This window comes from Gracilinanus agilis, chromosome 6 (genome assembly GCF_016433145.1).
Source record: "Gracilinanus agilis isolate LMUSP501 chromosome 6, AgileGrace, whole genome shotgun sequence".
NCBI lineage: Eukaryota > Metazoa > Chordata > Mammalia > Didelphimorphia > Didelphidae > Gracilinanus > Gracilinanus agilis.
This window is the reverse complement of record NC_058135.1, coordinates 10752056-10764483: the sequence shown is the minus strand read 5'-3', so window position 1 is coordinate 10764483 and position 12428 is coordinate 10752056. Positions and strand designations below refer to the sequence as shown.

The 12428-nt window shown below is 44.2% G+C and overlaps 1 protein-coding gene across 1 annotated transcript in view; it reads right to left on the bottom strand.

Annotated features, from left to right (window-relative positions):
- Window positions 1-12428, bottom strand: part of PDE5A (phosphodiesterase 5A) — a 161956-nt gene that overhangs the window by 116650 nt on the left and 32878 nt on the right. The window contains exon 2 of the mRNA XM_044680023.1: window positions 5878-6466. Within this exon, the coding sequence (XP_044535958.1) occupies window positions 5878-6462 (585 nt within the window). The 5' untranslated portion in view covers window positions 6463-6466. The remainder of the gene's footprint in view (window positions 1-5877; window positions 6467-12428) is intronic.

Below are 12428 nucleotides of genomic sequence, written 5' to 3'. Positions count from 1 at the left end.
AAGGAAGAAAGGAAGGAAGGAAGGAAGGAAGGAAGGAAGGAAGGAAGGAAGGAAGGAAGGAAGGAAGTCAGAGTATGCAGCATTTTGTGCCCTACTACCCCACTATCAAAGGAAAGGAAATAGAATAAGAATGATGATACCAATACCTACTAGGGGCAGCTAAGTTGTTCAGTGGATTGAGAGCCAGGCCTAGGGATGGGAGGTACTGCATTCAAATCTGGCCTCAGACACTCCTAGCTGTGTGATCCTGAGCAAGTCATTTACCACCCCCCCCCCCTCCACTTTGCCTAGCCCTTCCCACCCTTCTGCCTTGGAACCTACACACGGTATTGATTCTAAGACAGAAGGTATTAAAAATAATAATAACAATAATACCTACTTCAGAAAGTTGCTGTAAACACTAACGGAGACAATATGCAAACCTTAGAGGCCTATCTAAAAATTAACTTCACATCATCGCCTATTTTCTAATCATATCCTGGAGATGTCTTGCTGCCTGGGAGACATTTGAGTCCTGGAGCACTTGCTGTCAGTAACGGCCCCGCCAGGCTTTATTCCCGACCCTGGGACCCCTCCTTTCCTGGCCCCCTTCTCCTATGATTTCATTCCCCATCTCTCCTCCCCCCACTTCTGGTAGCATGAATCAAATTAACCCTGGCTGGAGCGTGCCAATCTCCCTGCCCGATGGCCCTCTCCGGCGTTCCTCGCTCTCTTCTCAGGCCCTCAGGCGCTGGCTTCCTGCCTCATGGTTCCAGCCCAAGTGCTCTCTCCAAAGCTGTCAGGGGTCTCTTCCTGGCCAAATTAAGCGGCCTTTTCATGGTGGCCTCTGAGAATCCCCCTCTTCTCTCAAGGTTTCCCGCACGCTGCTCCCTGCTGGCCTTTTCCTGCTTCTCTTCCCCGTCCCCTTTTAATTCAAGTGTCCTCCCTGGCTCAGTCTTTCCCGTTTGGCGTAGATAGCGTATTTGCACCTATTTGCTGGCTTGCCATCTCCCCGGTCCCGTTGGGAGCTCCTTGAGGGCAGGGGCTGTCCTGGGCTTCTTCTCTACCCCCACTGCCTCATCATGAAGCATTCAAACATAAACTAGTAATGAATATTAGAACTGAAATATTAAGCAGGCTCTTGATAAAGATTCTCTGACCCCCTGACCTGGCCAAAGGGCCTCTTAACGGCCCCCACGCGTGTTGGAATCCTCGTGTTAGATCCTTGAGGCCAGGGACGCCTCCTTCTTGTCTTTGTATCCCTAAAGCTAACTAGCAGCTCCTCCGGGCAGAGGAAGCACTAGCTAAACGTTGTCTCATTCATTTTCTATACCCTGGGAGAAGCCACCTCAGGGCCAGGCCGGGGCTCTCTGCCCTCAGCTCCTGCCCTGGGCTGGGCCCCCCTAATCAGGGAGCACTGGGCCCCATCGGTGCCTGGGCAGTCCTCAGAGTCCTCCCCACTCAGCCCTTTCATTCGTGTCCCCGGACTTTCTCTTCTGCCTCCAAGCTCTACTCCCCGCCTCGGCATTCCCACAGCCCCTGCTCCGGTTCTGATCTTTTTTCTAAACCCTTCCCTTCCCTCTTGGAATCAATACAGCACTTTAGTTCCAAGGCAGAAGAGAGGTAAGGGCTAGGCAATGGGGGCAAGGGACTCGCCCAGGGTCACACAGCTCCATCAAACAGGAAGTGTTGGAGGTCAATGTGAACCCAGGGCTCCTGGTCTCCAGGCCCGGCTCTCTAGCCACGGAGCTGTCCCCCAAAACCCCCCTTTTTAAAGGTGGCTCTAAGCATGTTGGCTCAGAGGTGTGAGGCCGGCAGAGATCAGACACTGGAGAATGACTCCTACAGATGACCAATGGAAGGTAATTAGACCGATCGGGGAGCCGTGCCAGGGTTAGAAGCCCTTGGTGCAGCGGAATATTTTTCACTGAAGGCAGAGTAAAAAGCCATTATCTAATTCCACCGTGTAAACAAGATCCTAATGACATGCAAACAGAAAAAGAGTGAGGAGATCAAAGCCAGAAGGCCCGTGCCAAGTCTGGCGGGCAAATCCCAGCCTCAGCTGGGGGGTCCAGGGAACAATAAGCCCGTCCAGCTTCTCCCTGGCCGGCCGTAGGAGGGCTCAGATGGCATCCCCCAATGGGGCGATCGGGCCGAGCTGACTGGCGAGGAAGCTCACGGAGGTCCCACGAGGGAGGAGCAGGATCCCTTGTTACAATCGCCACCGGCTCGAGAGGGCCTCCCCTGGCTTCCATGAACTCCTCTCCCCCACGATCCCCTTAGTCAGTCAACAAGCATTTAGTAAGTATTTCCTATGTGCCAGGCACGGTGCTGAGCACTGGAAAAAGTGCAGTTACAGTGATCTATTATATAAGTTACACATAAATAGATAATTATAAGGAGACAGTCTTTGCCCTCAATGAGCCTATATTCCAAAGGGGGGAGACCTTTTTTGGCAATCCTATGTATTTCATGAATTGTAAGAGGCCTAGTGGATGGAGTACTAGACTGGAGTCAGGAAGACCTGCGTTCAAATCCAGCTTCAATCCCTTACTAACTGGGTGACCCTGGGCAAGTTAATTAACCTCAGTTTTCTCATCTGTAAAATGGAGATTTTATATAGCACCTATAAACAGTGGTTCCCAAATTTTTTTGGCCTACCACCCCCTCTCCAGAAAAAATATTACTTAGTGCCCCCTGGAGATTATGAAACTATTTATTGAACTCAGAATAGAATGTCATACAAAAAAAGTGTGGCCATCACCGCCTCCCTGGATCGCTGCAGCACCCACCAGGGGGCGGTGGCGCCCACTTTGGGAATCACTGACCTACAAGATAAGACTTGTAAAGTGCTTTGCACACCTTAAAGCACTATATAAATACAAGCTATAATTTGAATCATTATTCTAGAAAGGAGACCACAGGCTTCATCAGACCCCCACCCTCCACCCCAAAGAGGCCCATGACGCTAAAGACTTTAAGAACCGCGGGTGTAGTTGATAAAGCACTAGACCTAAAGTCAGGGAGACCTAGATTTGGATACTTGGCAAATGGATTCACGGCTCTAGGCCTCAGCATCTTATTCTTTAAAATGGAAGGATTTGACTTCTCTACTAGCAGCAATGCAATGACCCAGGACAATTCTGAGGGACTTATGAGAAAGAACACTATCCACATTCAGAGGAAGGACTGCAGGAGTGGAAACAGAAGAAAAGCAACCACTTGAACACTTGGGTTGATGTGGACATGATTGGGGATGTAGACTCGAAACTACCACACCAATGCAACTAACAATAATATGGAAATAAGTCTTGATCACACCTGTTATAACCAGTGAAAATGTGTGTTGAATATGGGGGGGGGGTGAAAAGGGGTGAAGGGGAAAGTAAGAACATGAATCATAGAAGCATGGAAATTTTTTCTAAAATAATAAAATATTTAAATCTTAAAAAATAAAATAAAATAAAATAGAAGGATTTAGATTTGATGACCACAAATGCCCCTTCCAGTTACAAAGCTCCAATCTTAGGGTTCTTTAATCCTCTAGCCCTGATTCTCTGTTTATTTCTATTTTTTTCTGCTAGGCTGCATTTATTTAAAAAACAAAGAATCACAGAACTTAAGAGTTGGAAGGGACCCCGGAAATCACATGGTCCAACCCTGTTACATTTAAAAATGTATTTATTTATTCATTTACTTATAATCTATCTCTCTCAGTAACCTCTCCCACTGAACCAAAAAAAGAATGAGAAAAACAGAACTCTCATCGTAAACATTCAGAGGCCGGCAAAACAAATCCCCACATTGGCCGTGGGCAAAAGGCTGCCCCTTTCTGCATGCTCAGCTCATCACCTCTCTGGCAGGAGGCAAGGGCCTCGTTCCTTCTACAGACTTGTGGAATCAGGGTTCATCATTGCACTGGCCGGGGTTCCAATTTGGTTATCATTGCATAAGTTGTTCACCTGGTTCTGCTCCCTTCACTTTGCATCTGTTCATGCAAGTCTTCTCGGGTACCTCTGAAACCATCCCCTTCAACACTTTTTACAGCACAAGAGCGTCCAAATAAACTTATATGACACAATTTGTTTAGCCATAATCCAGAAGGAACACAGCCTCTTAGTTTCTAATTTTTGACTGCTATGAAAAGAACTTAAATATGTATATTTACTTATTTACACGCAGACTATTTTCCTCTTTATTTTGTGCTCTTTGGGGTATGTATATAGTAGTTTATCCCTGAATCAGAAGGAAGGCACGACTTGGTCCTTTTTTGCCAACCCTATGACTTTACTGGTGAAGAAACTGAGGCCTGGGTAACTCGAGTGCCTTGTCTAAGGTGAATCGGGGGGTTAAGTGATGGAGTAAAGATTCGCACCCAGGTCCTTTAACTCCAAAGGCTCTTCCCCCCACTTCTTAAAGCCGTGTCACAAGTAGGGCCCCAAGTCTTTACTACAAAGCAAGCTGAGAGGAGACAAGGCTCCAGAGAACAGAGAGTGAGGACTGATGGGGCTAGTGAAGGACAATCCCAGCTCCCTGAAATGGCCCACAAGCTGCCCTTGAAATGACGCTAGATCTTTCTACACATCTCCCCCAGCTAAAGAATATCAGTGACCACCATGTCGGTCTGTTCCGTCTCCTCCGGATACTAGCAGCCAATCGAATGACTGTCCTCTCAGCAGCTGCTGAACTTTCTCTGCTCGTATCAGTAAAAAGCCTTTGAGAAAACAGCTCCACTACCTGTGTGTTGATGCATTCACAATTACAGATCTCTTTATTGCTGGGCTAGTCATGATGTACGTCAGAAAACTGAAGACAAAAATGGAAATGTAAAGAGTTGCGACAACGATGGAACCCAGTAACAGGGAGCCAAGGGCGTTTACGGAGCAGGGGACCAACGATTTCAGACCTTCGCTTTAGAGAAAACCACTCTGACTATTAGTGGGGGGTGGAACTGGAGGCGGGGAGACCTATAAGGAGACCTCTTCACTGCCTAGGCAGGCCTGAATGAGGGGGAGGACTGTGGGAATAGAGGGAAGATGTGGAGGCCTCAACGTAAAAGAGGTTTGGCAGCTCGGAGAGTAAGGAACGGGAAGCGGGGCTCTGAAGGGCAGGGGTGCGCACACAGGAAAGCTTGGGAAGAGGGGAGTGTGAGCAGCTCAGCCCTGTAATCCATTGGACTGCGTCTCCCACCTAAACATGTCCAAGGGGAATGGCAACAGTACTCGGTCTTCGCTGCTCTGGGGCGCGGAACTGCAGGAGGTGACTTGGGGGGCAGGCACTGGGTTTGAGGGGGAGCCGTGTTTGTTTTGGAGACAAACCCTGCAAGTGGCTATTTGAAGGAGTGAGATGCGATTCATCTTCCTCCTTTCCTATTGAGGTCCTTGAGGTCAAGCCAATGGAGACAACTGACTTATAGACTGAAACCTTATGGAAAAAATGAAAAGTTGTTCTTTATTGGCTATTAGTGAAGAAGGAAGTCTGTGGTGGTAAAGCCAAGCAAAATCTGAAGCAGGAATATTCTCACTCTTGTACCTTAGCTGGTTTACTCTTCCTATCAGCCTCGCTGTTGAATGAATTCACTCCTCCATTTCTCACCTCTGTGCATTTGCAGAAGCCATTCCCCCCACGCTTGGAACGTACTCCCTCCTCATCTCGGCCTCTCAGGGGTCCTCCTTGCCCTTCGAGGAATCAGTTCCTCACAAATCCTTCCCTAATTGCCCTGGCCTTTAGGACTCCTTCCCTCCTCAACTGTTCTTCTACTGGATTCACCTGTAAATGTGCTCAGTCTTTGGCTCAGGGTGCCTAACACAGAGCCATGCACAAAGGGTACCTGTGAAATAAAATGGAATCGGGCAGTTTCCCCATTTCCCCACCCCTCCGGGGGCGCACCCTCATTACCTCATATGCATCTTTGATGTTCAAGGGCTGCCCCAGAGCTGCCACATGACCCACAATTCCCTTGTTCCACTCTAAGCGGATACAGCTATTGGAAGCTTCTTCCAGGGTGGAGCCTTCGGCGACGTCGAACAGGCGGCTGATGAGGAATTTGTCGTTGGAGCTATCCTCGCAGACCAAGAAGAGGGAGTAGCGATCGGCCGAGATCAGCCCGTGGATGTGTAAGAAGATTTTGTGACAAAGCGCCGTGACGTCCAGATGGCTAGAGATATCTTTCACGAGCTCCAGGAGCCGAGAGCACTGGTCTCCCGTGTCGGCGCCAAACCTAGGGGGCTGCAGAGGCATCTGTTCCTTCTTCTCCGAGTCACAGAGGAAGCTCACGGTGCCTTCGGCGTCCTTCACCACGATGGGCCGCAGTGGCCGGTCGAACTCGGAGGCTGAGATTTTCCGGGTGGGGGTGCCGGGCGCGGCGCTCTCGGCACGAGGACTCTGCTGAGGGGGACAAGAGCAGGACTCGGTGGGACCTCTGACTCCTTCCTTACAGACTGGGATGGGATGAATTCTCTCAGCAAACCATGCATTGACCATTTCTCTGCAGGATGAAATAAAAACAAATGAGTCACTACTGCAAAGAGAGAGAACTTAACTCACATTTAGGAAGACTGATCAGAGAACAGGCAATTAAGTATTTCATTGACCAGGAAAAATCTAATCAATCCACAAGCATTTATTAATGCTGGCGCTGACTGTGCCAGGCCCCAAGCGAAGTGCCAAGTATACAAAGAAGGGAAACACAGCAACAGTAGCGCCCAGGGGGCTCTGCTAATGCACGATGGAGTGCATATTGGCTTCAATTAGCATTTCAGTGCTATTAACTCTCAATTATCCATACAAAGATTATTTCATTATAACCTAGAATACATCTAGGCTGCCTCCTCTATAATCATTTGGTTTTGGCTCATGGAATAAAAATGGAATTTTAATGTTAACCTAAGGAAAATGTGATTAAGACGGTAAATCGAGTAGGGTTAAGCCGAAGTATTTATTCCAAAATAAAAGATCGATGACTTTTCTAAAAGATATCTATTGTTTTAGATCATTTGTTAGGGCATATGAGATGGGGTAGGGGTGGGTGAGACCATTATAAGAGAACTGAATACCCTTAAAAAGGCAAAGAAAAGAAAACACAAATCCAGTAATTACAGATATTTCTAACGCTCTTCTGTCAAACGATCAGACATAATAAGTGACATGGATTCACATGGCTGTGAATCAATTGCCAGCACTTGTGAGTTTTGCCCCTTCAAAGAAGCCTTGGACACACATTCCATCTCACCTCCTCCTCCTTCCCTTTTTTTTTTTTTTTTTATTTTTTTGGTTCATTTCAGATCCAAATTTACAAGACATAAAAGAACATTCTTATCACTCAATGGTCACCGCTTGTTTTTTTCACCCGACTTGATCATCCACCTTGGATCAGAATGTCTTTCACTCATTTCCAAAAGTCAAATCTTACCTCAGAGGACTAAGGTGGAATGTTTCCCCTGGGAGGGTTCCAGGGAATACAGACTTTTGAAAAAATGCACTTTTATCTGATTTTATTTTCAGTTCCAGATCCTTCCCACCTCTCCCCACCCGATCCTGAGAGAAACAAGAAAAACAAAACCCATCACAAATGCGTGCCGTCAAGCAAAACAGAGTCCTGCACTAGCCATCTCCCTCGGGACGTGCTTCAGTCAATGCTCCGAATTCTTCAGTCTTCATCAGCAGGGGAGCCTGTTCCATGATGAATCCATTTGGATTTGGGGTTGATTCCATGATGTTGATGAAGAGTTTACCAAGTCTTTGATGCTTGATCATCTTTACAATATTGCTACTATCGTACAAATTGTTCTGCTCACTTCGCTTTGCATCAATTCCCAAGTTTTTCTGAAACCATCACCTCCATCATATCTTACAATAATCCATCATGTTCATGGTTAGCCATTCCCCAGTGGATGGCATCCACAATTTCCAATTCTTTGCCACCATGAAAAGCTTGAGCTAGAACTTCTGAAAGAGATTTCAATGCGGTGGTGGAAGAGTAGTACAGCATGGGCTGGAAAAGATACACGGGCATGGAGGCAGTTGGATGACTCAGCAGAATGAGAGCCAGGTCTAGAGATGGGAGGTCCTGGGTTCAAATCCGGCCTTAGACATTTCCTAGCTGTGTGGCCCTGGGCAATCATTTAAGACCCCCACTGCTGAGCCCTAACCACTCCTCTGCCTTGGAAACTATACACAGTATTGATTCCAAGATGGAAGGCTTGGGTTTGTTGGTTCTAAGATGGAAGATATGGGTATTTTTATGGAAAAAATTTTTTTTAAATATCTGGGCATGGAAATGAACGAGTTAATGAATTTTTCTAAGAATATATTAACACTTATTATGTGCTAAGCACTAGGGATACAAACACAAAAGTTAGGACTGTCACTGTCCTCAGGTAGCTTATATTGTAATAGGGTAGTGATGGTGAACTTTTTAGAGATTGTGTGCCATGCCCCTCCGCCCTTACCCCAGACAGGGGAGAAAGTGCTCCCGTTGGACTGCTGGGCAGAGGGGCAGGTGAAGTGAAAAAAATGTCCTCATGCACAATGGAGAGGGGGAAGGGAACAGCTCTCCCCCCAGGCTCTCTGCCTCTCTAGCAATGAACTCTGGCAGGCACCAGCTCCCATGCCCACAGCGAGGACTCTGTGTGCACTTTTTGGCACATGTGTCATAGTTTCTCCAACACAGTCATAGGGGAAACATCCTTTTAAGGAGTAGAGTGGTGGCTCAGGAGGAATATTCTGGTTTGGCAAGTGACAGGGATGATAAGTAAAGTTACAGGGAAGTAGATATACTTTTTAAAGGAACAATATTAGAGTTGATTTGACTGTCATTTATCAGTTCAAAACTGAGAAAAGGGGAGAAATGAAGCAATGACAGTTGGAGATTAGAGAGAAGAAGGAAGGAAAGGAAGGAAGGAGACGGGGGGGGGGGGGAAGAGAAGATATCATTGATGTATTATACTATAGGCTGCCTGGCCAAATGGAGGAAATGAAAGAAACAGATGATTATCCAACTAGAAGAGACACAAGATAGCTCAGCAATAGAGAATTTCATCTATGGGGACTTCTTCTAAAAGTCCCATTCAGGGCATCTGATAAAAAGGCCTCTATCTCCGAAAAAGTAAGTGAAACAACAAGGGAAAACACCCCTCCAGACTTGTCACAGGATCATAGATTCAGAGATGGAAGACACAGGCCCTGTCCAGGGAAGTTGAAGTAACTGGAATATCGGAAGAAAGAGGCCACATCATCTGAATATTTGTGATAACAGGAATGCTGGGTGTATCCCTGACACATGAATCCTAGACTTGAACAACACAGATGTTCATAGTTTTTATAAGCAACAGACATAAGACCTCGAAAAGGAAGATGGGACAAAAGATTTGGAAAGTTCTAAAATACGAAGTTTTGACAAAGAGGGAGAAAATGTCAGAGGGCAAGGGAAGAAACATCAGAAGAGCCCCAACGAGCCACAAAAGAAGCTCAAATAAGGGTACATTTTGAATATTCATATACAACAGGTGTGAAAATGGCCATACAAACAAAGGTAAAAGGTGGCCTAATGTTTATAGATGGCGGCACTGTCCAACTCCTACTGTGATCTTCTCTAACAGGGAGGATGACATTCAAAGTAGAAATGCAAGAACTAACAGAGTTGGGAAGAGATGGAAAGCCGAACTCGGTGAGAGTCAACAAGAGACCATACCTAGCTACTTTAATGAGTTCAGCTCTCGAGGAAAAGAATGACATTCCCAAAGACCAAAATGACTTGTGGGTGTGATGGCAAAACCAGTGTCGGCAATCTCTGAGGCCCAGGCAAAATGGGTGAGGAAGCTGTTGCTCTGATCTTGACCAGGCATAAATTGTAAATATGACGAGCATTTCAATCCAAGCAAAATGCTGTAAATATTTATTAAATGCGTACCTTAAAAGCACTTAAAAGTGAAAGGATGCCATTAGACCTATACTCCAATGAGAGAAAGCAAAGAAGTAAAGGACCCACATGGACGAAAATATCTGTAGCTGTTCTTTTTGCAGTTACATAGAACTGTATAGGCCAATCAGTTGGGGAACAGTTGAATAAATTATGGTACATGAATATACTGGAATATCATTGTGCCCTAAGAAATGAGGAATGGTATAGTTTCAAAGAAATCTGGGAAGATCTATGTGGGCTAATGTAAGGAGAAGTGAGAGCAGAACTAGGAGAACAATTTATAAAATAATAACAAAGAGTGTAAAAACCAAATAGCATTAAAAGACTTTTGAACTGATGAACACAATGACTGACCACAACTGCAGAGGACCGCTGAAAAGCGTGCTACCCAAACGCTGGACCGAGAGGGATTACGGACTCAAAACGCAGAACGAGACCTGCAGCTTTGTACATGGCCAGTATGGGAGTTTGTTTTGCTCAACTGTGGATGTTGATTATGATGGGTTTCCTTTCCTTTCCTTTTCTTTCTTATTGAAGGAGGAAGAAGGTAGGAAAGAGTGGAAATAATGCTTAATTGAAAAAAAATTTTTTTTAAAGAAAGGGAAGTGTTGATCATCTGGAACTAGTATTGCTTCACTTAAGGACAAGAAGGGAAAATGGTTGAATGTGAAAAAAAAACCACCTTGTATCAAATTATCAAATGTATATAAAATAAATATATTTAAGATTTAATATATATGATAGCCATTGCCCAATTGATAAATAGTCAATGGATTTGTACAAATAGTTTCCCAAGGAAGAATCACAAAATATCACATCCGTATGAAGAAATGTTCAAAATCTCCAATTATAAGAGAAATCAAATCAAAACAATCTTGAAGTTTCACTGGATTTAAATTGACAAAGATGATGAAAAACGGCAACTGCCAATGTTGGAGGGTTTGTGGAATGATCAGTACGTTAATCCATTGTTGGTGGAGCTGTGAAATGGTTCAAACGTTTTGGAAAACAATTTGGAAATATGCAAATAAAGTGATTCAAATGCCCATTTTCTTTGAAACAGAGACTCCACTACTGGGTTTGTACCCCAAGGAAACTCTTGATAAGAAAATCTCCACATACAACAAACTGTTTATATTATCACTTTTTGTGACTGTGAAGTATCAGAAATACAGTAGATGTCCATCGACTGGGGAATGGCTAAACAAATTGTGGTACATGAATGTAATAAAAAACTAATATGCTGAAAGAAATGACATATGTGATAAATACAGAAAAGCATGGAAAGATCTATACGAACTGATGCACAGTGAAGTGAACAGAGCCAAAAAACATCAGAATACTCAATGGGTACAACAATGAAAATAAAAAGAACTATATACTAAAAAGATCAAAAGTGAATTTAACAAAATGTTAAAGGCCAAGTAGGATGTGAATGAAGATGAGAAGAAATCCCCCAATCTGTCCTTTTTTTGGAGGTGGGAGGTTCACAGGTATTATACATTGCATTTGTTTTCAGATTTCTTCAAAGTATCAGTTGTGCTAATTTTTTCCCCTTAAAATATTACTTGTTATATGGCATCGTTTTCTGGGAGAGGCAAAAGAGGAAGGACATTAGGGTTAACTGTGATTCTATAAGAAACAGAAGACATCCATAAAAACTTATTTAACTGGTCTAACCATTCTGGAGAACAATTTAAAACTACAGCCAAAAGCCTATAAAACTGCGCATACCCTCTGACCCAGTGATATCACTACTAGATCTGTATCCTAAAGAGGTCCGAGGAAAAAGAAAAGGACCTTATCTATACAAAAATATTCATAGTAGCTCTTTTTTGTGGTGGCCCACTCAGATTGCTTACTTTTTATAACAAAAGTTGAAGGGATGCCCATTAGAAGGGGAAGGCTGATTAAATTGTGGTATGATTGTGATGGAATATTGTTGTGCTGTAAGAAATGAAAAATCCGAGAAGATTTATATGAACCGACACAAAGTGAAGTGAGCAGAACCAGATCACTATATACAGTAATAGTAATATTGTCATGATGATCAACTGTAAAAGACTTGGCTACTCTGATCAGTATAATAATCCACAATTCCAAAGCACTCCTGATTAGAAAAAAAAAATGCTTTCCACCTCCAGAAAGAACTTTTGGACTCTGAGTGCAAATGGAAGCATCTTTCTCTGGTATTTTCTTTATTTTTCTTGTTTTTATTTCAACGTGGCTAATATGAAAATATGTTTTGCATCTCTTCTCATGTATAATGGATATCATATTGCTTGCCTTTCCAATGAGTAGGGGAGAGGCTGGAGAGAGGGAAGGAATCTGGAACTCAAAAATAAAAAAAGAATGTAAAAAAAACCCTTAATTTTTTCAAAGTAAAAAAGAATAAAGCCTTCCACTTAAATACAGTTATAGAACAAGCTAATTAGTAGTTACTGAGAAGATGACTTAGGGATTTGAGAGGACTACACCCTGAACATGAATCAACCAGATGCCCTAGCTACCAAGCCTAGTCTTAGGC